This window comes from Cebidichthys violaceus, unplaced genomic scaffold (genome assembly GCF_023349555.1).
Source record: "Cebidichthys violaceus isolate CVI_PGR_0920_01 unplaced genomic scaffold, fCebVio1.0.p SCAF_1, whole genome shotgun sequence".
Taxonomy (NCBI): domain Eukaryota; kingdom Metazoa; phylum Chordata; class Actinopteri; order Perciformes; family Stichaeidae; genus Cebidichthys; species Cebidichthys violaceus.
In genome coordinates this window covers 21,345,517-21,371,834 of record NW_027176262.1, presented here as the reverse complement: position 1 = coordinate 21,371,834, position 26,318 = coordinate 21,345,517, and the positions used below count along the sequence as shown (strand labels likewise).

Genomic DNA, 26,318 nt, shown 5'->3' with positions numbered 1-26,318 from the left:
TGGCTCTCTCCCTTTATTGTTTCTTCTCTTTGCCCGAAACTTTTTTTGTATTGACCCAAACATTCTTTCAGTGCTGCCCCACCATCTAAATTGTGCCTTATGTCATGCAACACCGACCTTATAAAGGAAAGCAGCTTCGTACTATAAAACACCATGGGCCCTTCTCTCCCATCTGTAATTATATAGCAGAGCGAATGCATTAACGGCACATGGGCGAATGTATTGATTCTGAAATTAACGGAGTAAGCGTCTCGTTTACTTTCTAGAAAATAGAAAACATGCAATGCATTATGGTCAGGGTAGCCTTTTAAAATGACCGTAGACTTACAGCAACACATGCACAATGATCACAAGGTTCACTGACCACTGGCTGCTTCAGTGTTTAGCTATACTGAAGCTGACCATCGGGTGGGTTCGGGATGTCGTCTTGCTGCTTTGCTAGCTCTGCTGTATGAAGCTCGTGGCAGCACCGTGGATAAACGCGTGCCAGCTGCTGCTTCAGCTGCAGGTGGTCCATATAGAGACACACAGGCAATAATTGCACCGTCTGCTTTAGATTTTGTGCTGGTTCCATTATTCTTAGCCATATGCTAATTCATGAGCTTTTGGTGACATGTAGATACTGCTGAGGAGAGGACTCAAGCTAACAAATGTTACAATTTAAGCACTTTTAACCCGCTTAGAAAGATTACAGGTTATTAAGAACTTCCGTGTTGTTTGAAAATTAATTGCATTGTATCAACATTGCCCACCTGTAAATACCAGCACAGCTTTAATAAATAGAAAACTCTCCTATTCACCTATTTCTGCAGCATGATCCACGCTTTTGGCCCATATTTTCAGTATGCTGCACATCACCTTGCTAATAACTAATAAGGGTATGCATAATAAACTCTGGCTTCAGCTTATACCTTTCAGCCATTTCAGCTGTGGATATCTACTGTTTTTGTAGCTGTTTACTTATGTGTTCTTGTTGTAAAGAGTATTTTATGTTATTAGTCTTTTGTAACTTTAAGGCAGAATGAGTCGGATTTGTCGATTGGGATTGAACACAACATACAGAGTTGGCCCCTCCTCCCTGGCTCGATGCCACCAGAATAGTGCTCTGCAGCGGGTGACAGCGCCCAAAAAAGAATCGCAATATGGAGAAATTAAATATCACAATATTTTTGACCAAATACCTCAATATCGATATTGCAACAATAATGTAGCGTCGACCAAAATATTTACACAATGAGATTTATAAACAGCTCGAACAGTCTGGTAAGTCAAATTACGTCTCTATGCCGTAATGCAGGCTTTAAAACCAGGAAAAGACATTATGCAGAAATCCGTTTTCCAAATGATATCTAGTCTCAAATCAAGATGTTGATATAACATCAAAATATCGCCCAGCCCTAATGCAAACACTCTATTTTTGGTGGAGCTTCTGAGGTGCGTGGATGTGATGCCACCCTCCTTTTTACCTACACTGTGCTCAAATTAGTATACATGTGTATCACTTATGTGGCCGATGTGCTCAAGACAATGCTACAAACACACTTCATATTAGTCCATCAGGTCGTTAGACTATACTTTTCAGCTATTAGTTTTGTCTCTGTTGTTTGACATTCATCTCTCTGAAGTTGACTGAAGACTTGTTGACATCCCGCTGACAGGCAGTAGTTTTAATGAGCAGAATAATGTATAAACTTGTCAAGTGAAGGGGATGGCCCGCGGTGGGATGGCCCTCTTGCTCTCGCTGAGAGGTGAGCTGCACTTTCAGGCTTTGATGTGGTTGCACAGCGGAGGTTTTGTTATGAGTTTAAGTGAGAAGGATCTTTTGTTCTTTTTTTAGAGCTTCAGTAGATTTCGTTGGCAGTTTTTTATTTTAAATGTACTGTGACAGTTTGTCTGCGTTTTTTATTTTTTTTTAATGAATATTCATTTTTAATTAGCGTGATATTAAAGATAGGACCTGTCTTTAGAAGATAACCCTGGTGCAGAATCTCAGAGGTTGGATATCCATTAGTCATAACATCCCGACTGTGTTTCCTCGATTTGACAGGGATCCTATTGAACTTGTTAGTGGGTTTCCGGCTGCATAAGCACCAGAGTAGAAAAACAAAGGAGGTTGTTTGAGTTGGCCCTTGAGAGTCATTATTACAGCTTTAAAATCTGGGACTGTTGCAGAAGTAGGTTGTCCAAATTGAATACACGGTTTCTGGTTTGACAGCAGGATATGACAACATACGCTCAGCCACCATCTTGAAGTTGAAGAGGGCAGACTTAAACTGTTGTGTTCACAGTAAGCGTCAGTCTCACAAGCTCGCTTGGGGGAAATGAAAGTCAGCAGGAAAGTTTTTTTTAGTTGTTTTTTTTCACAAAGAGTGAGTGGCCTGTGTCGTTTTTGACAGCAGACTATTGCAAGAGTCTCACAATCGTTTGTGTTTTCTCTTTACAGAATAACAAAATAAAAGATTCTTTGCCATTTTAGAAACTGGCTTCATGTGTTCTTTGTTTTGTGGATTTCCATGAGAGAGTATTTGACCAATTATATTTTTTAAACCTCCATTTTGAAACTTGACCTTTTTTTGTAAAAGTTCAATGCTTTCCTTGAATTTGTTTATTCCAATACAAATATTCAACATTCTTCGTAAACATGTTGAGAGGTCAAGTGTTAAAGTGAAACTTTTTTTAAATTAATTTGATATATTGGCAAAACCAGTGTATTTTTTTATACATTTTTTTTACTTGTGTGCAATTTGTGTGTCCTTGTGTGTGTGAGAGCGTGAACATTCATGAACACGTGTGATGGGAGGTTAAACTCTGCCTTAAACTCTGCCTCGTTGTCTATTAGCAGCATTGACAGCTTAGCCAGCACATTCTGTCTCTGCCCTGCGCCTGTAATAACCTGCCCTGTTAACAGCCAGCCTCGGCCCGGTATCAGAGTATATTGTTAGGTGATTGGAATTGGGCAAGCATGAAATGGAAGTCACGTTAATATTGATCCAAATGTTTAACGGGGTGTTTTACCTCCCGGTGTCCTTGCTGTCTCATTTCAGGTGAGCGGCCTCTCTCAGAGCGGAGACCTGGGCAGAGATCTTTATAGCTCTTTAGAGGCACCAGTGTCCTGATGTGATATTAACCTTCTCCTGCTTTACAATCAAATATATTCAACTGTGACAAAGGACACCCAGAGATTTACTAACGTGCACATACGGACATTTGAATGCAGCCTTTCGGTAAAGTCTGGTGTGAACCGAGCGCTCCGGTCCAGATGTGGAGAGTACTGGACACGCACTGCTGTTAATGTTCTGATGAGGGAGAAGATGAGGTTGTGTGTAACCTCTGGCAGCACACGCACTGCACATCCCAGGGTATTGAATAAAGATCAGCCCCAAGAGGAAGTGTCTGCACCGTATAAACTCTCTCTACATCAAAGTTGTATTGTTTACTTTTACAGTCTCAAAACACATTCTCCGCAAAACGGGTGGCTTGCATCACAGGAAGTATGAAGCTGTCACCCCTTTGCCCCCCCCCCCCCCCCCCCCCCCCTTGAAAATTCATCTTTCAGTGCAGAGTAAATAAAAGTGAAGAGACAGAGGGCAGAATTGCATCGCCCTGCCGGTAATGCAATCCCATGGACTGGACTTTTTCTCTCCATGTGGAATGTGGAGCCCGTGGAGAGGGTGCGTAGGAGGGCAGGATCTAAAACGGATAGTCTGAGAAACAGAGGAGATATATTTAAAACGTTCTATAGAGCTCATGTTATATGAATGACTGCACGAAACACTGATGTTCATTATAAGGTAGTATGATAAATAAGCTATGGAGCCGGGGTTTGTGCGAATGCGTGTTATCTACAGAGATCTGACAGAATGAGACGCAGCACAGAATGGTTCCTGCAGAAGTCCGGAGTTTAAGCTCTGCTTCCAAGTCTTTGTTTAGAAAGAGGTCGAGATAGCTGGGTGTCTTCAGCTGGGTCCAAAATGTAGCTTCTCGTATCATTCGACAAACATTCAGTGATTTCTACAAGAGGCTGCCCTTTGCTTTGCTTCCTTTTCCAGCATCATCCAGATCATAGCACCTTAAGAAAACCTTTAGGTATTTTGTGTTTTATTTATGGTCGTGAACAAAGTATTTGGGAACTCTGCTTTTCTTTCTACCTGTACACGTTTATTGAAACATTATGTTGAGGATTTCTTTCTTTTTTTTAAGGACTGGCAGTGAAGTGGTTGAGGCTGGGTGTATAATACATTTGAGATGTTGAAAAACTCACGCTGAGGCTATAAAAATGAAAGGAAAGGCCGGTGCCAGTGGTGCAGTACGTGAAACATGGACACTTGGCAACAGTATTGTGCTTAATTCAACAGTCTTTTTAAGGCCTTTCAACTCTTTTCTATTCCTAACCCTCAATAGTAAAAGTACTGAACACTGACATATTTCCAAAGTGGGAGACTGTATCTGAGATTATAAAGTTTATTGAAATCATTTTAGTTTTATATCTATGAAGGAGGTTACTTACAGTAACAGAAACACTAATAAGTTCTCTCTGACTCTGGGCTGAAACTCAAAGTCTTGAAAAATGTATTTGGTGCTTGTATAAGACCCATCGGGTCATTTTTTGTGATCATGAACATTATAAAAGAAGTAAAAAAATGTCACCCGTCAGCATGTTTTTGTTGTTTTTATGGTCAATGTCTTGGACGTGTGTGAAAAATTGTCCCACAACAACCAATCGGTAGACACCCTAGAGCGAACTCGGGACCATGGATCCTTGTTGAACCCCAGTGATGAGTGCTCAGGGGCGTCCTCCATTGGTCACAGCTGGCAGGTCTTCATCAGCCTCCAATGGGGTCATGAAAGCTCTGAAATGCACTTTACTGAGTGTAATTAGTGCACTCTGAGGCAGCTTTAACTCAGTGATTGAACAAGAGGACCCGTGAGACTGGTGATCGGTTGCTCCTCCTGGCACTGTTCCTGAAGGGCTTGAGAGTAGACATGAAATTAAACTTCTGTGATTTTTGATTTTTTTTTTTTCCCCCAGAGATGTGCAGAAGTCAACGGCAGTGGCTTTTGATGGACTTCTCACTTTTTTCCCCCTCTTTTAAAATATAAATGTAGAAGAATTTCAAATTCTCACATCATAAAATCAACTGGAAAAAGAATGTTTAAATCAGTCACTATATGATGATTATATGTATATGCATAATATCTGCCCCAGCCTGCACTTGTCCCTTGTTCTTTTTCACTTTATGCAATTCATGTGAGTTATATCAGATACTCATAGGGCCATTCTCTTTGTTTTGCCATTTAGTGTTCAACGGTGAACACGTTTGTAATCCCGCTGCACAGCAAGTCCTTTAATAGTGACGAATGGCGACCCTTCTCACAGGCGCACTTTTAATACAAGAGTGTCTCCGAGTCAACGGGCTATCAGTCATGAGAAAATCTCTTTTCATGTCAGCACATTTTCTCCTGCATGTCATAGCTCTTCATTTCTTGTTATTTATAACCATATTACTTTGTCTGTGAGAACAAAATTGCATTGTGGGTAAAGATGGTCCCCCCCCCACAGCAGTTGATGTTGGTCATTTGTGTATAGAAATCAGCATAGTTTATTTGGTCAAGTCAACCCCGCACAGACTTGCCAATCAGAACGTCAGCCCGTCTGCCGAACTTTCCCTCATTTACTCGGAGCGCAGTGACAGTTTACAGAATTACAGTTTTAAGTTTCAGTCGTTCTGCTTTGATCTCTGACCGCTGGCTGGCTTTTGCCTTTAACATTACACAGAATTTGTTTCCGAAACGCACAGACTTCTTCCCTCCGTCTGATGAAAGCACTCCAGATACGAGACAGAGCAGGAAGCAGACTTTCTTTCTCAGTAGCAGTGTTGACAACAGTCAAATGTGACCTCTTCAAGACGAGGTACATGTTCCTCAGGGGAGGGAGAGGCGAATTAAGAACTGAGCTGAAATGAAACATGTCAGACGGGTGTCAGCCACCTCCCGTTTCTTGATTCGTGTTCCTTTCATACACGCAAGTTTTTCCTCTGGTTATTTCCTGCATTGTACTTCAGAAAGACAAATTCACATAAACGCTGTGAGCAGCCGTGTGGCAGGCACATGTTGGAGATGGGCAGATTCAAGCTGATAAATGTGTTGAGAGACCTCTTTGTTTTGCAGGATGTATGAACACATCTTTTTCAATGAGCTTGCTCCACTATAGCCATATGATGAAGTCCTGCTGTAGGCAGCCTCCTAATTGTGCTGCCTGTTCAAGTCTCACTCTTGTCAAGTCTCCAAAAGCGGCAAATGATATCTCTAATCGACTCCGAGCTCGAGATGTATCCCCCGACTCAGCTGTTGGTCTTTCAAGATACAGAGAGTGTTTCATTGTTGACCTTGTCTAAAAATAAAAGCTGAAACACCTCTGATGTTCAACCACGCAAAGTGTATTCAGTGAACGAACGTGTACCCTGACATTCTTTCATATGCTATGGCAAGTACATTAGTGAGCATGTCATTTCCGCTTCATCCTGCACATATTATGCATTTCATACAGAGGTTCTCCACGGTTTATATCTCTTTATATATCTGACTATATGTTATGTATTTTAATAACCCATAAAAGAAGACGCTCGTGTTTGAACTTGTGGATATGCAAGAACTTCATTAGAATAAACCTGTTAAGCTCATACTGTGGTTATCAGGTTATTTTTTCCTATTTCTTCAAATAACACTTGGATGAATGCTTACTAAATATGTTATATGATTTTCTATGTTGTTTTTTATGCGTTACTGAAATGTACTGTATCATTTAAATTGTATTGCCTTGCCTTACATTGGAAGCAGGCTGTTGCTCAGTCAATGAGTACAACAGTTGAAGCATTTCATACTTACAGGATAGTGCAGTATTGCCGGACAGAAATGCATTTAATGAAACTGCAATAGTAAGTTGCAGAATAGGAAATAGGTGAACAGACCATAGCCAGCTATTCGTTTCCATTTAAGCATAGTGAGCTTGAAAGGTCACAGTGCAATATTTAGCGCTTTCTCTTCCCCGCAATTCTTTTGACAGGCACAGAGGACGACGAGGTGGTCAAATCCAAGAAAATCTTCCGCAGCCAAACCGTGACGAGCCAGAACCCGGAGATAGAGCTGATGCTGGAGGGAGACGAGGATGCCGTCAGCCTGCTGCAGGAGAAGGAGATGGACAACCTGGGTGGTAAGTCAGCACACCAGCACCTCCATTAACCCCAAGACCGCAGCGCCTCAGCTGTAGCGCTAGGGCTTGTCTTTTATCTGTCGTCTTCCTAATTGCTGGCGTAGTTAAAGTGTACATGATTAATATCAGTGTAGTGGCTTTTAATCATTATGGTGCACTGGCAACAGTACAACTGAAAGGGGGAGACTTTGAGATATTTGGCTACTGTTTAGTATTCCAAATCTATTTATCTATTGCATTAGAGGTTTGAGTTCACAGGTTGCTTCCTGCAGTTCACTAGTTCACTATCAATGTAGTTCTAGAGTCATAGACTGTGCCTCTGTGTTCTAATCTGGACAGCGTTGCTTTGCTTTGACAGCGACATGATGTGTCCTTCTGTTTTGTTTTGGATCTTGTCAGCACGGTTCCTTCCTCGAGTGTTTATCTCCAGAGGCAAGTCTTCTAAAGTTAAACTAACACCGGAAAGATGATCAATCCAGATATGTCACATTTAGGAGTCATATCTAGGATTCCTCAAGCGATCAGTAATTAAAGTTGATGTGAACCACTGCTTGCTAATGCTTAGCTTTGCAGTGGCCTTATTTAACCGGTCACCTGACCTCGTCTGTATCTTCAGAGGTTGGGCGACACCATTCAAAATCTATTTATATATAAATTGAGTAATTGTGTTAAGTTTATTATACTTAAATGCAAAGAGCATTATTAATCAAAGGAAATTCTGCTGCGCCGAGGCTTCTGTATATCGATCACTACACTTTAAGGCCATATTAATTATTAATAGCCACTGAGAGAAAATCTCATACAATCAGATGCTGTATTTCATTACTCTGATTTAAAACCCAGTCTATTAATATTACTCACACAATCAAACTTTGTATTGCAACATAATCAATCAACACATTCTTCAAATGCATACATTTTTCAGTAAATACGATCCCAGTCCATTCCATTCACAATCTGAAAACACAGCAATACTCTTTCCTCATTGAAATGAATCAAATGTTTTATATTTTAACTGAACCAAGCAACTCCTAGAAGTTAGCCAAGAAAGTGTATTTTCCATGTTGATGTGCGATATTAAGGGAGAGCAGACAGCAACTCAATTATCCCGCAGTCAAACTAACCCTCATTCTCTCATACGGTTGACAATCATTAAGGGTATAATTTGCCATTTAACAGTTGAGGGAAGACCAATAGAATATTACATTTTTGATTTATTTCACCCCTGTATTTTAACCCAGCTCTTATAATTAGTCTGACAAAATTCAGTCAATTTTGTGCAGCGTACTGCCAAGGCCAGGGTTGCCCAAAGTTCCTGTAATTTTCTGGCATCGCACTATCAAGCCAACCGTCACACTTTTCGAGTAACCGCCATGACTTTTCATGAGGTCAGCTATCCAGATTTAGATCAGGAGTACTGTCCCACATACTCATCAATAAAGCCCAATCTTCTCTGAACATCTCACAGTAATAATTGGTGTTTTAAAAAAAAAAGCAGAGGCTGCCTAATGATGCAGCCTTTTTTGTAGAATATAAAGTAATACTCATCCCTGGCAGCATTCCAATAATAACTTTCCAGTGACAATGATAATGAGCAGTGAAGAAGTCGAGGTTTCTCCTCTAATGGTGAGAAGTCTGGGACATTGTTGTTGACAGCTGTTGTCACTGGATGTGGTTTTATTTTGCATTATTGGCTACTTCACACAATGTAAATGAACATTCACTGCTCCGAGACTGTATAGGCTGATACGTTGTGTATTCTTAAAAAAAATGAAATAATAATGCAAGTCTAATTTTGAGATTTTCCTATCCTCAGATAATTTACTAGCTAGATTGTGAAGTACGTAACACAAAGGACCATTGCAATTGGAAGAGGTTCTGGTTCTGGTAATGGAATTGCAATAATAATCTAAAGTTATGGATTTTGTGACTAGGTTCTACAAGTTGAATTGTTCAGTCTACAGAGCAGCTTGATGTGGTAAACTGTGTTTTAACTGAAGTGTCACAAGTTTGTTTGCATAACATTTTTACTGTTACCAAAATGTCTTTACTAATCCAGGAGGATCTGGGCTGCAACTGAAACATGTTAACGGTAACGGATATAAATGCATGTATGTAATTGATTCCAGGTACTGTGATGGAGAGACTCACAGACATGTAGCCCTGTATACATTGCCTAGTTATCATGGCTTAGTAAATGAGGCTCAGGCTGAACCAGGGCACTGCTGAGCGCTGAAATCCCCTAAGATCCGACAGATGAATCTCAGAGGGGGGGGGCTGGGCGCTGACCCCTCCTCTTTGTCCCAGGGCCAGCAGGCAGCCCAACACTCCATGCCCAATCGAGGGAGGAAGGCGAGGGCTAACATACAAGCAGGATGTATCATCCAAATAATGACCTTGTTCAAAACAGAAAAGCTGTGACTGAATATTTGTGATACATTCATGATGTGTGAGCTTGTTTCAAATTATTAACTAAATCTTAAGGATAAACATTGACTTCTAGGATTAAGTGCTTGGATTTTAGGATATATATATTTTTTTATAATAAATTTAAGTGGAGCTCATGTTTTTACCAATAGGGGAGCTCCCTCACACTGTAAAATGTGGGTTATGTTTATACCAGGATGCACTGTCTGTGTTTGGCCTGTATCTAATCTCAGGCATGAACAGCCTTAATGAGAGATCTGGGACTAGATCCTTGTCAACAGCAGGGCTCCTCCTGCCAGCCTTTGGGTCAGTGCCTGCTGCTGCTGCCAAAGGGGCGGTGCCTGCACTCAATGGCCCAGGCCGTTGTGGTTACTGAACCTATGATTAGTTTTGCTCCCCCATAGACATTGAAAATGCTGTCAGTGCTTGCGCTTGCATTAAATTAGCCTTTCTCTATGCACATATACTGTCTCCAAAATGAGGTAACATAGAAACGTAAGATGAGCGTGTGTGAGGACAGCAGAGGGGAGACTGAGCCTCACCAGGCATTTCTCATGTCAAGCAAGTCTGTAGATTTGACTGTTCTGCTGGCATACTGGAACCATGTTGGTTTAAATCCCAAAGTGTGGTTTAGCAGCCACAACCATTTTGTTCTGCCTTAATTTAGCCTTTCTGTATCCATTTTAGTCCCCATTCACAATACTGATCCCTTGAGTGGTGACATGTTTATAAAAGAGCAAAAACCCAACCCAACATTTCTGAATGTGTAATCTCAGGAAAAGAAGTGAGAGCAAGACGGGTGTTGTTTCGCTTTTGTTTTTTTATTTTCTTTTTATAATATAATATATATATATATATATATATATATATATATATATATATATATATATATATATATATATATATATATATAACCCTGAACATTTTTATAATTTGTAATAAATATTGTGTTTTTATTCTATGTATGTATATTTTTTTAATGATGCTGCAGCCTTATTAAATAGTCTGTAGAGCAGATTTTCTCAAGCTTTTACATGTAAATGTTGTTGAAAAGAGACCATTCAATGACTCAAATGAACAAGGCACTGTTCCTCAGATACTGCATAATGGCTGCAGCTGTGCATGTGCGTGTGTGTGTGTGTGTGTAGTGTACAGTAAGTCAATATGCACGTGTTTGAAAGTGAATGATGGTGCTCAGGTAACCCACTTCCACTTGTATTTCTCTCATAATGTAACATATAAAAGCTCTCCTTCTCAACCACTGCAGTCCAGCGGATGATATTCTACCCATCTTTTCAGCAGTTCTTCCAAACTCCCACCACACCTTACTTCATTAAATTGCCCTGTTGTTTGATAAATATTTGCGTTTCCATTAAAAGAAAGACCCAACAGCGGAGTATTCCGAGCTTTAGTCTATTTACACACCACTCATCCTGCGTAACTTGCCCTTAATTTCATTATTCTCGTGTAAACATTTTAATGCCATATAGCCTAATTATGGAAAGATCCCTGAGGGATTACTGCCTAATCCTCTTCCTCCCCATGAGCAATGGATCCTGTGGCTTAATGCTTCAGGCTGGTGTCTTCCTCTCTTTGTAGCCCTTTAGGGCCGCAGTACAATACATCAGCCCTAGAAGTGTTATTTTTAGCAAGAGGTGAATGGGCTTGTTTTTAAGGGCTTGAGTGAAAATAAAGACAATCTCCTCATTTGGCAGAAATATGCATATAAAAGCAATGTTAGTTTTACTTTTTAATGGCTTGCAATTGCATAATTTAAACGTATGTACTGTTTTTTCTTCTTTTGTAAATGGACTACACTAAACATTATTTCAAATGCAGTAAAAAAAAATATATGCAAGTATTTCCTCTTCGTATGAAGCGTGCAACGTGTAGCGCCTGTGCTGATAGCATCAGCAGATAGGATCACCGTTAATGGACCCGAGCAACGCTGAGGAAAAACCCAGAGAGGGCGGTTTGACTGCGCAGCCTGCAAGAGCGATGGAGGGGCGCTCTGGGAGTTGAGACCGAAATCCACTTGTATTCCTGTAACACTATCGGCTATAATTGGCTGAGGAACGCAGATTAAGATTGATGAGACATTAAAGTGGCTCTTTGGAGTTTAAGGGATCGATAAATATCCTGATTTCGAGAGCTTTCGTTTGAGAGCAGACAAATCACTGTAACGGTGCTCCACAGCGACACTGATCTGAGAACATGGAGGATGAGGCAGAGGAAGAGGGGGGGGAGAGAGAGAGAGGGGAGGGGAGGGGGGGGGGCTGAAATAAAGACGTGATCACTATCAGCTGGCGGGGTCACATACCCAAGTATTTTGACTTGTGAACGAGCTTGTAGTTTGATTGTTTTCCTACATGTCTTAATCTGTATCTGTGTGCATTGTTAAACGGTTAAAAAGCAGCTTTTTTCTTTTTCTTTTTCTTTTTTTTTTTTTTTTTAAATTTTCAGAATCCCTTTATAGGCTGCTCCTTTTAAAGCAGCCCTGAATGTCAGTGACGTAAATTCCTGTTTCAGAACTGCACTGCAAATGCGTTATGGTGATCTTACCATGCGAGGGGAATAAGGAATGGTTTTATTACATTTTTTGAACTTCAGGAAAACATTTTTTTTTTCTTGATTTCGGTGTTTGTTTGCGTTTGATCCGATCCTGTCATAAAGCCCTTAACTGTTATTAGTGCGTCACTTGTTTACTAACTGTACAGATAGGTTCTGTGTATCTATCCTGGTAAATCCACTGTAGCTATACGCATTATAACAAAAGTGTTCAAACGCCTTTGTTTTGCAGCGCGATGAATAACACAAGCTATACAAATGAAGACTTTCACGGAGCTCTCGTGATGAATTCTATTTGAATAAACTACGTGGATACATTTTTTAAATCCCTAATGTTTACACGCGCAGTGTGTATCGGTAGTTAGACGCAAACAGGCCGCTGGTATGATGGTATCGCATTGATCAGCAGGATTAACCCCAGCCTCGCTTAATTCAACATAAATATCATCTTTTATTCTGTGCATGTTACTGATTCATTATGTGGCTGCTGCCCCCCAACACACTCTGCAGGCCCAGTGGTCCTGAGCAGCCCGGCCCAGCTTGTTGCCCCCGTCCTGGTGGCCCGGGGGACTCTGTCCATCACCACCACTGAAATCTACTTCGAGGTGGACGAGGATGACCCTGCCTTCAAAAGGGTCGACTCAAAGGTAAGTAAGCTGCAAGCAAGTGTGCAGCCCAAGTTTAAAGCGGGCAGGTCGGCTTCCGACATGTTTCACTGCGGTTGTTGTTTCTTCTTTTCTCTGTAACTGCCCGAAATGTAGTGAATATTTATTATATTTTAAATTCAAACGAAAAGGCGCTGATTTGCACACGCGCTGCGCCTGCACGCCGTGCCCTGCTTTTTTATTAAATGGCGTTTTGTGCCCAGCACGTTATTGTAAATCCCGATTTCTACTTTGTTTAAATTTGCTGCATGTATGCATTTTTTTTTAAATATCATAAGATGACTATTATGACTTTTCGTGGTGCAGGTTCAACCATCAAGTGTTGATGGTTTATCCACGAATTTTAATATATAATTTATATATATAAATATAAATATAAATGCACGCAAATTTCTTGAACATGGTGTTGTGATTTCAAGAAATGCCAACTGCTCGGCAGCTGCAGATCTATTTAAAATGTTGACTATGAAAATGATCCTTTCCTATTTCCCTGTCAAACTCATCGTGGAACACCTAAGGGCCCCCACAATTAAAGGTCCCATTATATTATTATTGCTGGGCCTACTGTCAAAAACACATTTGAGAAAACCGTAATGGGACACAAATATAAAACAGCTCGTTTTATTAGCTCTTTAAATTAGATCAAAGACAGAAAAAATCAGATCACAGATGTTATAATCCAGTGTATTTCAAGTGCATTTTTTCAATTAAACTGTAATATATATATACTATATATATGTTATCATTTTCATTTTTTATCATGTAGGCCTAAGCATGGTAGAGATCAACAACAACCAAACATGTTCGAGTACTTTAAATAATAATTCAAGTAAATTGATGGAATGTTTTCAATGTAGCAAATGTTGTACGCCTATCAAAATGTAAACTTTCAAAAATTAGACAATGTCCATTGAAACAGATGAATCAGACTACCACTGATGCAAGTATAAATTAATAACGTTTCTACCAGATAAAGAAAAAGTTCAGAAGTAGATTTAAACAGGTGGATCCTATTTACGTGTCACAGAACAACATTCACAATTTTCAGACCACTTGAATCACAATCTATGAATGTATTTACAGTATAAAATGTACAGATGCGTGTTTGTATTTATTTTTTCTTCCAAAGTTTGTCACGGGGCTTTATTTTAAAGCATTTAAGGAAAATGTAGAATTTAGGCAGCCATGTGGCACGGAGAGAAAAGAACCCACTGTGGATGTGGCCTCCTGAATTAATGGTTGCCAATAATTTAGACTTGCTCCTAATTATTGACACCACCAAAAGGTGCACGGGGGGGAAAATGGCAAACTCAACTGTCATAAAAAAAAAAAAAAATCATCTCGAAACAGGCTAGACCAAATCATAACAGAGGACAGTCACATTTCACAAGACTTTGCAAATTGGTTGGCAATATTTGTTCTGTCCGTTTAAGAGCTCGTTAGGCCTCTTTACCACAATGTTTTAAGACGAGGTGAACTAACACGTTTCTGTTTTTACCTCAGAGTTTCTCCAAGCTTTTGGGGTTGGTCAGTATTTCTCTTGCCAGTCGCCAAGTCTGTTTGGCCGCATTCTCTAGACCAGAGTGAGGTTTTCCTTGAAACAGGTCTAAATTAGGCAGGAAATAATGCGGGCACCTTCTGCACTGCAAACACGAAATGAGCTGCAATAGTATCCCGTTCAGGCGGTCGCCGAGGCAGTTCTCATCCCAGTCTGACTCCCTGGGATGCTTCTCGCACTCGTAGGAAACCAAAGTTTTCATGTGGTAGTTGTTCAGAGGTTGTCCGGGCAGTTCGAGGTGACGGTCACGTAACGTTTTGAGGACTGACAAGCATTTCTTCCTGCATCCACCCAGGATGAGCCGGTTCTCGGCCTCGGCGAACTGCAAGACCCAGGCGTCGCTCTCCGCCGAGCTCTGCTTGCCGTTCAGGGAGTAGCACTCTTTGGATAAAAGATTGAAACCTTCCGCTTTCACTTCTGCCACCCGGTTGGGTCCCGGCCAGGGGATGTGAGGGAGAGGCCAGTGCGCAGCGCTTCGTGGCCAGATCCCAGTGCACTTGAAAGCCGGCGTGATTTGCACCACGTATCTGTCTCTAATGCGCAACTTCACCTCACTCGTGTCAGCGACCATTTTGACAACATCTCTGTAGCTGCATTTATCCACTGCCTGCGCCACCAGCGTCTGAAATCTCGAGCGGATCTTGCGAGCCGAGAGGTAACCGGAGGCTGTGATGAATTCGACCCAGAGAGACATGCTTCTCTTGCGGCCGTCGCTGAGCTTGAGCACGGCGCAGCCCGGGAGAGATCCGTCATCCACAAAGTTGAATACTCCCATCTGATTTAGATAGAGTACAACCTCGAACTCGGTGGGTGAAATGACCTCCAGTCCCTCGAAACGGTTATCCATCTCGCTGAGAGAGCTGATGAAGCGGGGCTCCTGCACCTCGACCTCCTTCAGGACATCCGACACCACCTTGCACACCTCCCGGATGGACTTGGAGATGGCTGCTTTTCGAGACTGACATTTCTCGTTGTAGTATTTGTTGAGGTGATACACCAACTTTGCCTGGGCGGCTATCATGTTTGGGCAGAGATCCGGGTTATACACCGGAGTCTCGCAGTAAGCCGAGGGATCCAACGCGGCTGTTTGTATGGGAGCCAATTTTAGAGAAGAAAGAAATCTATTTAAAAAGAAAAAAAAAGTCTATTTATAAGACAACTATTTAAAGCAGCGCTCAGAGCACATGCGTTCTAATCATATCATAACATTCACAGCTGGTGTACCGTAAACTGCATTGAAGTGCACGATGCAAGTCCTCGGATCTATCAGGATGTCCTGCTTAAAAGTCCATTTCTACCTTGTGAGGTTCAGTAGCCCGAAAAATACCTTTTGGTTTTTCTCTGATCACTGTGCCAGTTAGGAGTCCGCGTAATTGCGCAGAGTGGAGTGTTCCCTCCAGACGCAGACGCCCGGTGTTGCTGTGTTTTACAACAGGAGACACACACACACACTCTTTATTATAAGGGAGGAGTTGAAACCAAGATGTCCAATCGCTGTCTGATGCGTCACCGCTTCCCAGTTTATCGAAAACAAATTCATCCCCGGGTGCTATATACGAGTAAAAAGTACAGGTAGTAGTAGTATATCGAGGAGCGGAAGTACACCTACGTATTTGGAGAGAAGGGAAAAAAAACAACTGCAATTTCACTGCGTTGCGTTGCTTTCCTTGGACTGTATCTGCTGCTTTTAAATCCGCTATATTGAATCATGTATGAAACAGTAGGTGGATTTAGAACTGTTAAGTATTTATGTGTTCGGATGATAGAACTAAAAAAAATTAGCCATATTATTTGAATATTTTCTTTTCTTTCAGTGGACCGGATCTCTTTTCTTCTACATAAAGCGCATCAGATAAATACAGATTAGAATGGAATAGTTGTTTGTTTTTTTTAAACGAAAATGTAATCGCAATTTATAAATTGAGTTTGTCTCATTTGTGTGTTTTATTTTTGATGCCACAGGTTATTAAAATATTTATGAAATATTTTTTTAATAGTTCAATCGAACAATCTGGTATCAGGCTTCTTTCTGAGACGTGAACAGTGTTCGTGCTATTTACATTTAGCATTGGGATCATATCTGACACATTCATTATCGTGCATAAAAGAGTTTATATCTCCAGTTTACATCGCGAGCTTGTTTGGCCATGCAGGTTGTTTTGCTCGTTTATTGTGCGGCAGACCTCTGTAGTATGTTGTGCAACAATTCCACACGCAGTCATTTAATTCATTAATGTATATTGTAATGTACATTACATAATATATACAATATACATATATCTTACAATATACATCTATTTGATTAATTATTGCATTGCTCAAAAACGAAAAGCACATTAACCAATATACAAATAAATGTTATAATGCAATGTGTGTCAATCTGCCTAAAGAAAGAAGAATGTTTCAAAGAGTGAACGTGTGCTTTTACAATTGTTAGGTTATATTGAAAATGCTTGTAATGTTGAATTTGTTATTGTTTTTGTTTTCATAAATGTCAGCAATCAAAATTAATTATTAGATTTAGCTGAATAATAGACATTGATATTCTACAACCTTGTTATTGGTTATTATATTTTTTTCTTCAACAAGATACAGATATAAGCAACAAAACAACAGCAAGAAGAACATAGTGTCAATGTTAAAATAGGGGGGGAAAGAAAACAATATAAAAAGCATTAATTGCTTATAATTCTAACAATTAAGATCAATATGGCTGACCATTTTATATGAAGCCCCATGATGTGTTAGTGTGTTGTTTCTAGGCACAGCTACGTTGGTCTGGTATAGGCAGTGATTCACAATAAAGAGATCTTGCATCCACACTAAACCCTCCCTGGCTCTCATCATTGCACTGGCACTCCATCTCACAAGGTACAGTGCATGCTTTGAAGAGGACTTCAAAAAGATAATGCTGCGCGGATCAGATAAGGAACACAAAGGCATTTACGCTCATCTCGGCTCTAGTCAGAACTGCAGAAGACCAGACATTAGGAGGGCAGACCGGCACTCGTCAGCTCTGACTCGCTACATGGATGCGGCTGAGCAGGAGGTGGCGTGTGTGGGAAGGACCCTGATAGATAGGTGACTCCCATTATCATCACAGCCTGTCACGGACACACTGCCAGTAGCCAGTGATAATTTCATACTGTTACCAGGCAGAAATTACAGCTGTGGAGTAGCATCTTTTTCTTTCCTTTTCTTTTAACAAAAATGAAATCACAAGATTAAATCCATATTTCTGGCACTTATCACATTCAGGACTGAATACATTTCACATATGAAAATGTATGTATGTTTAATGTCTTGAAGGCTGCATAATGGAGGGTTTTCATGTGGTGAGAGGTAGCTCAAAGCTCTCAGGCTTTGATAGTTTTTCCTCTCACTTCACTGTCTGTGGCCCAGCAGGTACTTGCCTTTTATTGAAACCAGACTAGCCTCACTACAGATACCTCCGAATCCAGTTCCACCTCTCGAGTTTGTGCTCCGGCCTTTGGCCATACATATGTGCGATGGAAGGGGGGATTTTCATTGTGATGATCACCTCTTAATCTAAAGCATGTGGCTGCACAGATCTCACAGTAACTCAACCTGCTCTGCAGTCCCAAGACGCCAGCAGTTGTCAGGTCTCGCCTTAGACAATCGAATCTTCTTTGCCATATCTTTACCATTACAACATTGCAAGCTTTGTTGCTTCATTCGCTATCCCGCTAAGCTATTGGAGGCCCTTCAGTGTGATATATGGGGGCTGTGATTCCCGCACAGGCCTATTTCTGACCCGGCAAAATGCATGCACGATTGTGTAAATCAATACAATGACTTCTACTTCCCCTAATTTTGCACGAGCATGTGACCCTGTTTTCAAGGCCTCTTTGTTTCCAGAGCATGCCTCTACACTTATTCATTTTTTTCCTCCATTTTTCTTTTTCCTTTCTTCTGGCAAGACTGATAGTCCTGTTAACATGCCCGGGCATAAGGTCAATGGTGCTTGTCTGATGGCTGAAATTGCCCTTTGATGACACCACTCATTCTATGAGTGACTTGAAATTATATCCTACTGATTGTACCCAAAGCCATTCAATGTATGTTGCTTTATTTTATATTTCATCCTCGAGGCTTTATGCAGTATTAATACACACAAACTAGTAATATCATTTAACTAAAGCATATGTGTTCATATACAAATGAGTAAAATAATTTTTTATTGTATGTACAAAACAATATGTAGCCCCAAGAATTAAATGAAAAATTATAATATTTTGAAAGTGACTCTCCGGAGGGAAAATGAGAAACTCGTACTTTACATCCATGAATGTTTATTGGCTACTTTGGCCAACACTATCCTCTGTGGTTCTGGCTTTATCCATATTTTATAAACAAAAGGTTTTACCGTAGCAATTATGCATGCCGTTTTAAGTTTCAATTTCCTGTATTTCCTCATGCCTACATAATCAATGGCGATGTAATTACAGCATTTGGCTGATTTTAAGCTGGATCAAGACCTTAAATGACCAACAATCCTCTGACTGGTATCGTAATTATGGATGGCATTTTATGATTTTAATAATCCTATTACACGAGAACAAATAAGGTCTGCCATATGCTTTTTCATTACATTTCTGGGGTCATTTAGTTTTCAAAAAGGGACTCTCAAGCCATATTCCATACAAAGGGAGTTTAACAGCTAGCTCCCAAGCTAATATGCAGATTAGTCAAAGTGGACTTAATAGGATGACATATTTCAATATAAATCAGATTAAAAGCAGTGACACTTCAGAGAAGTGACAACACTGGCTTTCAAACTGTGAGAAATAATATACTTTAATCTCATGGGATAGCCTCTCATGTTGACACATTTCCTATAATTTTATTTGTCACAAAATGAAATTGTCATTGGGATTTTTAATAACAGGATGTTATTATTCCAAGCAATATGGTGTCTCTGTAGGAGGCCAGCTAATTTTTGGGCCCGGAGCCTCACTGAGGACCCCCTTTGGATTGTGTCCATTCATTTGTTTTATTCTCCACAGTGTATTAGCAGCCTCCTTTGGGGAAGTCAGGAAGCGGGACCACGTGGCCAGGGGCTCTCAGAGACCCTCAGTGATCACCTCAACAGGCTCTGTTCACTATGAACCATATCCACCATGGCACATACACGCGGAAAACATCAAACTTATCAGCATGATGGACATTTTGAGAAGACGGAGAGGTGGAAGAAAGTGTAAATTATGACTCTTAATTGATTGTCTCAGCTTCATTTGGCCCCTCACCCCTCCCCTCTGCAATATGGTGCGCTTGTCAGCCTTCGTGATAAATTACATGCATGTATTTGCATGAATTTAGCACAAATCCGTTTTGTTTGCCAAAATAACGATCCAGAAAATGTCTGGTTTGCTTCACAAAAGGGAAATACAGGCTTACATTGTGTTCAGTGGACTTTCTTCCTGCGCAGGTATGCAGTCGAGTGCTGGTACAGTGCTCTCCAGTGGTTTTATAAGCACACAGTTTAGCCTTTGTATATTGTTGTACGTGACGATGCTAAACATCGAATGTGTTGAGACTGGGGCAGGATTGTGACTGTCTTATTGCTTTATTCAGCATGTTTTTTCCTATTTTCCACAAATCCGTAGAGCTTGGATTGTTGTAGAAAAATAATTCAAACTAGTTTATTTGTGAACATGTAGTTCTTTTTTGTTTCCTTTTTATTTATCAAAGAAAACCTTGTGCCTGACTTCCATCTTGTCTGTCGTCAAAGGCAACCGTTCACCAGCAGCAGTGTGATTAATCTTAATGTCTGCGAGATGTCTGCCATCTAAAGGTGGGCGCTGTAATCATTTGCCCACTGACCCCATGATGCTCATCTACAGTCCTCCTTGCAGCCCCCCCCCCCCCCCCCCGTGTCTTATAAGTAATTTCAAATCTCGGATTAACTGAACACGGTTCTCTCCCACGCGTCATGTGATCTCAGAGTAGGAGTACATTGAAGCACAAAACAAACGAGAGTGGAAGAATCGGTGGCATATTCTAGGTTTGGGACTGTTGGTAATCAAATGCTGCTGGTGAGGCCTGTGATAAAATTAGGCAATGTTGCCTAAATAAGGGATGAAGGGTTCATAATTGCCAGTCCTCGAGATCTGAAGTGCCGGGTGCCAACTGTCAGAGCAAGGCTAATGATGACAAATGTCCCTCTATGCAGATTGCTGCAGCAGCACGGGTCTGCAGCTGAGAAAGAACAAGAAAAGAAAAAAGCACAGGGCCTACTGAGAGAAAGCCTGTGTGCTTATATTTCATGACCTACATGGAAGCAAAGCTGCCTAACTGATGGGCTGCCTTTGAAAGTACTAGAGCTTGATGCTGCTATCATAAAATGGAGTCCCCTACAGTACCTGTGACTGCTATTAATAGTCAATATTCTCTATTACGAATATTCAATACTATCTCATGCTTAAACCGATGCCTTGAAGAAAAAAATAGGAACTATAATCAACTCGCGATTGCTTGCAAGCGTGTCAAGATGATTTAACAATGAAAATATGTCATGTCGGAAAAGTTAGCTCTAATTTTAGCTAAACAGTCCATCCACTCTAGTATAAGAAAGGATCAGCATCGTCCTTGTGTGTCGTTTTCCTCAGCAGCTCTTCTGTGGTCATTATTGTGCAGGATGGCAAAGTTTTGTAGAAAGATAAATGGCCTGTTACTCTGTGGCTCATGAACAAACTAACAGGCTGTTCCTGGTTAACACAGCTAAACTGTTGTTGGTTAACATGGCTTTAAAAAAAAAAAAAAAAAAAGAAGTTGTGTCTTTAAAGTGTGCTTGATTTTAACCTCCTTTGTAGCAGAGAGCCATAAATCTGATTTCTCTTACTGTGACGTAAGGCCCACGCTAATAAAAGAGCAAACCCAGAGTGTTGCATGGCCAGATTTCCCCAATTTGTTGCATGAATGGCTTTTGAAAGGGGTCCCTCTTTGTACAAAGGGAGTCTCGTCTTTGTTTGGTTTCGCCCCATCTGTGTCATCTGGTGGTCTGTGCGAGAGGGTGGTGTCTCGGGGTGCTCCCCAGCGGCGATGCCAGTTGTTTTATGGACTCGGCGGAGTGGTGCTGGGAGTTCATAAGTTGGCTGGCCCATTGTGTGCTGAGCCCAGCTGACACGTGTGAATTGACTCCAGCATATTGACAGATCATTTCCATTAATGAATCGGAGGAGTCTGCCTTGTTTCACTCTGTGATTTATGCCCTTGCTTCATCATCCTCAGAGCTTAGGGTTAACTAACAACCCCCCGAATGACTGAACCACAAATTACTGGATGAGGCGAGTTTGCTTTGTTCAGTAGTTTAGTGCATGCTGGATATACTCTAAGTGATATTTATACATTTTAGATCTTAGATTTCAAGTGGAATCAAGGGGATTTCTCTAATCTGTTGTGGATTTTACAATTTGTTCAACGTATAACATCTATCCGTAGAGTCTTAGAATCATCTTAATTCTATCTGATATTTACATCTAAAATAATATATTGGTTAAACCATCATCTATAATTCTTTCTAAATGTAATTCTGAACATTAAAACTGCCTGCGAGGTTTAACTAAGTGATATACAGTCGGTTAAGGCACCTTTAGAGACCGATGTTTGTATTGACCAGAGAAGTGTTTAGTTTTCGGGATGGGTGGCCTCCCTCCTGTTTCTTGATTTGATATTGAGCGGCTTTTGTTTGGAACCGCTGGTGTCTCGTCAGCTCGGCCCTGATCCTCAATGGCGACCATCCAAATTGTTCAAAGCAACAGCCACACACTGCTGATAGCGCTGGCCTCAGCCTGCCCTGTCACCCCCACACTGCTGCCACATGGAAGGCACATTTGCTCGCCACCATTTTATGCCGCTGTCACCCTCCCTTCAAGAGCGAGGGGAAAGAGGGGAGGTGAAAAGGAAAGGAGGGAGAGAGGGAGGCTCACCCTGAGCGGATGCTAGACAAAGATGGCAGCAGAGACATTTTGTCTACTTTCATTAGTTCTGGTGGGGGTGAGCTGTGCTGAATATTAGCCTGTAACTGGCAAAGCCACACATTGTGAAGCACAGACGGAGAGCATGTCACAATCAAATCTACCCCGCTTCATTTCCATCTTCCTCGCTGAAAAAGTGGGACATATGGGGCAGGGTGCCAATTGCTTATTTTATATGGTAATTAACATCCCTGAAACCGTGTTATGTGGTAGGTGTGCCTCAACCGTGACAAAGTTTATCACATAAATGTGTGTGTATATATATATATATATATATATATATATATATATATATATATATATATATATATATATATATATATATATATATATATTCCCAGTAAGGTAAGATATTTTCAAATCCTAACGAACTATAAAGGCGTATGTCATTAAGGAATGAATGAACTTTACTGGCCTTCACTCATGTGTAATAGTTTTGTTGCGTCAGTGTCACATTCAGCTAAACCCAGAACCATCCTAAATCAGTGCTGTCATTTCCTTGAGTATCTACTATCTGGTATCTGTCAGATTAAATTGGGACCCCACCTAAACCCCTACACACATTGTATGGATGTGTGTGTGAGAGTGAGTGAGTGTGTGTGTGTGTGTGTGTGTGTGTGAGAAAAAGTGAACAGGGGTGTGTGCGCTCATGCATGCGAGTGAAGGACAGTAAGGTATGTGATATGTTTGCACTTGCCTGTGATGAACTTGATTGCTGTTTGTGATCAGCATGACACATGCATAATCACCCACTCCAACACTCCTTTTTGGAGCTCTGCCAAAACACAGATGCTTGATCTGGTTTCCTCTTCTCCAGCCTGCTTCTGATTCTTTTGTTCAACTAAATAACATTCACCCAGCAAGTCCCTGATAGGTGTGTGTGTGTGTGTGTGTGTGTGTGTGTGTGTGTGTGTGTGTGTGTGTGTGTGTGTGTGTGTGTGTGTGTGTGTGTGTGTGTGTGTGTGTGTGTGTGTGTGTGTGTGTGTGTGTGTATATAGATGTATCTGAATGTTGTTTTGTCCTGCTGGGCTTTCATCTGTTGGACTCATTATAGTAGTCCTCTCACTGGGCTGTAAAGAAGCACAGGAGACGGGCTCCCCATGAAAGAGTCATGATGGAAGAAGAAGTGCTGATGTGCCTGTTTTCTGCCTTGAGGCTTTCACCTGCTCAGGAACAGCCCCAAGGCAGAAAACAGAAGCAGGCCACTCAGACCAGCCAATGAAAGGCCACACAGCTAAAGTCAGACTGTGTTAGTGGTGCTTACTGGAATTGATGGAAAAGTTAAGTTAACTAATTAGTATGTGAATTTTCTGAATCTCTTTTTAATGACAAAAACAAGTCAAAAAGGTAGATGAAGGCACCGAAAAGATGGATCAAGTTGTGCCGTTCTACCCTGGTGAATTTCAAATGATTTTATTAGAGTGTCAATTCTGTGGTCTTGGCAGGGCTTGGGAGGTGTCTGAGTGCGGGAGCAGGGTAAGAGCATGTCGGCTGTTGACACCATCTAACGAAGGGAGGATTAGGAGTTTACAGAGGCAGTAATATGATAGGTCAAAAAGAGGAGGCACTCCTCCACAGCACTTGGCTCTGTAATGAATGATTGACTGGAAAAGGAGAAGCTGCCACTCGCTGGCTGAGTGCTCATCTTGACGCCTGCCGCACCGCTCCACGGCTCCCCTTGATCACGTTTCGCTGCTCCCTTCTCATCTAAGGCACCAGTCTGCAGGGAAAAGCTGCTTTTCCCTCTTATTTTTCCTCCTAATTTACACATTTAAGACATTTTTGTTTGCTTATTTGCAATTCCTTTTTTTGTCAGTGAGCCTCTCTCTGTCTTACTCCCAGTACAGTCCTGAAACCCCCCCCCCCCCCCCACACACACACACACACACACACACTTACAACCTTCCCTTTCTCTTCTGTTTGCCTTCAGGCAATGAACTAATTTCAGGTTCCGTAATTGCGGTGTGTTGTACACCTGTCTGCTATTAATTCTCCCCTGTCTCTCATTCTCTTTCTTAATGAGATATTATTGTAATTATTGTCATTATGCTATTTTCTGTAATGAACTTGATTGATGTTGTTGGTATGGCAGTATTTATTCTTTATAATTAGTGTAAATGTTTTGAGAACTTGTGGGCTCAGGCTCTGATAGTCTGAGACTGTTATAAGTGAACTCGGCCTCTCATTCACTCATCAGCTGACCTCAGAGTTCCCGCTTGGTGCAGATTTTCTCTTGGATATGGAGAAGAGAGCTGAGCAGCCTGGTCACCACTGAATGGGGCCCTGCTTGTAGCCATTTTAAGACCATTACAACAGTGAAAGGCTACACAATAGCTAGGGCTGGGCTTTGTTTCAGCCTGTCACTTGCCCCCTGTGAAAATCAAATAGACCTTTGCCTTGAAAGAAAAGGTGAAAAAGGTTTTGCCTAAACTCCCATTTTTGGAAAATCTGGTTGTGTTTTGAAAAGGGAAAAAAAAAGAAGTTTTCAGTGACTTGATTTTGAATGTTATTGTTGGAGAGGCAAACTACTGGAAGGAATGCTAAAGAAAATCTCAGCTGAATGAACAATGTTGAATTTTTTTTTCTTAGCTGCTCTCAATCCAATTAGGAGTTTAATAAGGGTCATGCATAGGGACTTCACGCTGCAGGTTGGTTTCTTTTGGCTGCCTTTGGGGAGTAGGAAGGGGCTGAAGTTGGATAGGGCCTGACTGAAGGCTGGTCTCTTTAATGTGTACCGAGGGGTCCTGTGCCCTGGTGAGTCATTGAAACTGTCTGGGGAGCACAGATGATCTTTTCCGTTATTCTGAAGGCGAGGTCGGGAGATAATCTGACACTGCGGTTTGTGTTGGTTTCTCAGGTGGTACCAATTACCTGATCTCTCACAAGCCTTTGCTTCCCCCCTCATATGCCCCACTGGTGCAGTCTTGTTTGCCTTGAATTCTGCCAAGCATTTAGTACTTTATACATAACATATTTTCAGTGATTCTTATTCAAGTCAACATCATACAGCTCTTAACTCATTTGTAATCCCTGGTTTTTGGGTTTAGTATCTCACCTGGAAAACTGTAACCCTTCTTGTACCTTGGAATGTGAGTAATAATGCACAAAGGCTATGTGGGCCTTTAAAGGGGCCTTGGTTGATCTTTAATCTCTGCTTATGAGAGGGAAAGTGGGTAGGAGGGCCCTAGAAGTGGACACGTTCAGCCTTTGTGGGTTTGTTCACATGCTGGGGAGCTTTGAGTGTCTGACAGCCGTTTAACTCCACACGACCTGGTTCTCAAGTGCCATCATTTGGGCGCTCTTGAATCCTGTTAGGAGCCATAATTACAATTCATGCACTCCCTGCGCTTCTTTGAAGAGGCATTGAGAGAGCAAAGACGGGTGCGGAGAGCCTGAGAGAGCCCTAGCACTACTGGCCCTTCGTCAGTGTGGAAACACTCTCAGGGGCCTTCAGTAGACTGACCAGAATACTTTGTTGTAACTTAGTTTGACGATTCAGGCCAAAGTTTTATGTAAGATTCTCAAAGTTATAAATAATTGGGTTGTAGAATGGCAAATAAATTCTACATCTAAATATGTAGATGAGAAAGTAAGCAACACTGCAGCGATTTGGTTCCTCATAGTGCACGTGGGGATATACAGTGAATTTTTTTCATGACACATTTTATAAAATTGCCCTTCTTTTAAGTATACAAACATTTTGTAATTTGAAGTGCGAGTGAAGTGAAGCACATTCACAGACTTTCAAAGGGAAAGAGGAGACTGGGTGAGCATAATGCCTAATAGGTGCTTTAGTAATTTCTGAGTTTTCATAGCTTAATCCGTTCTGAAAAGCTGAGGAGAAGAAAGGCTGCAAATGGCCCTCAGTATTAATTCGATGTGACTTCTGTACA

At 41.2% G+C, this 26,318-nt stretch overlaps 2 protein-coding genes across 11 annotated transcripts in view; one reads left to right on the top strand and one right to left on the bottom strand.

Moving 5' to 3' along the window:
* nbeab (neurobeachin b) overlaps positions 1-26,318 on the top strand; it is a 190,953-nt gene that overhangs the window by 118,514 nt on the left and 46,121 nt on the right. For 8 of the 10 annotated variants that reach the window (XM_068714813.1, XM_068714796.1, XM_068714833.1 and 5 more), the window contains 2 exons: positions 7,064-7,210; positions 12,716-12,852. In XM_068714813.1, coding sequence (XP_068570914.1) covers positions 7,064-7,210; positions 12,716-12,852 — 284 coding nt within the window. Of the gene's footprint in view, positions 1-7,063; positions 7,211-12,715; positions 12,853-16,124; positions 16,149-26,318 lie in introns of those variants that run through there. The other 2 variants (XM_068714851.1, XM_068714859.1) reach the window with 2 other exon arrangements.
* mab21l1 (mab-21-like 1) lies at positions 13,478-15,841 on the bottom strand. The gene has a single exon (XM_068714902.1). The coding sequence runs from the start codon at positions 15,447-15,449 to the stop codon at positions 14,370-14,372; it is 1,080 nt and encodes a 359-aa protein (XP_068571003.1). The 5' UTR covers positions 15,450-15,841; the 3' UTR covers positions 13,478-14,369.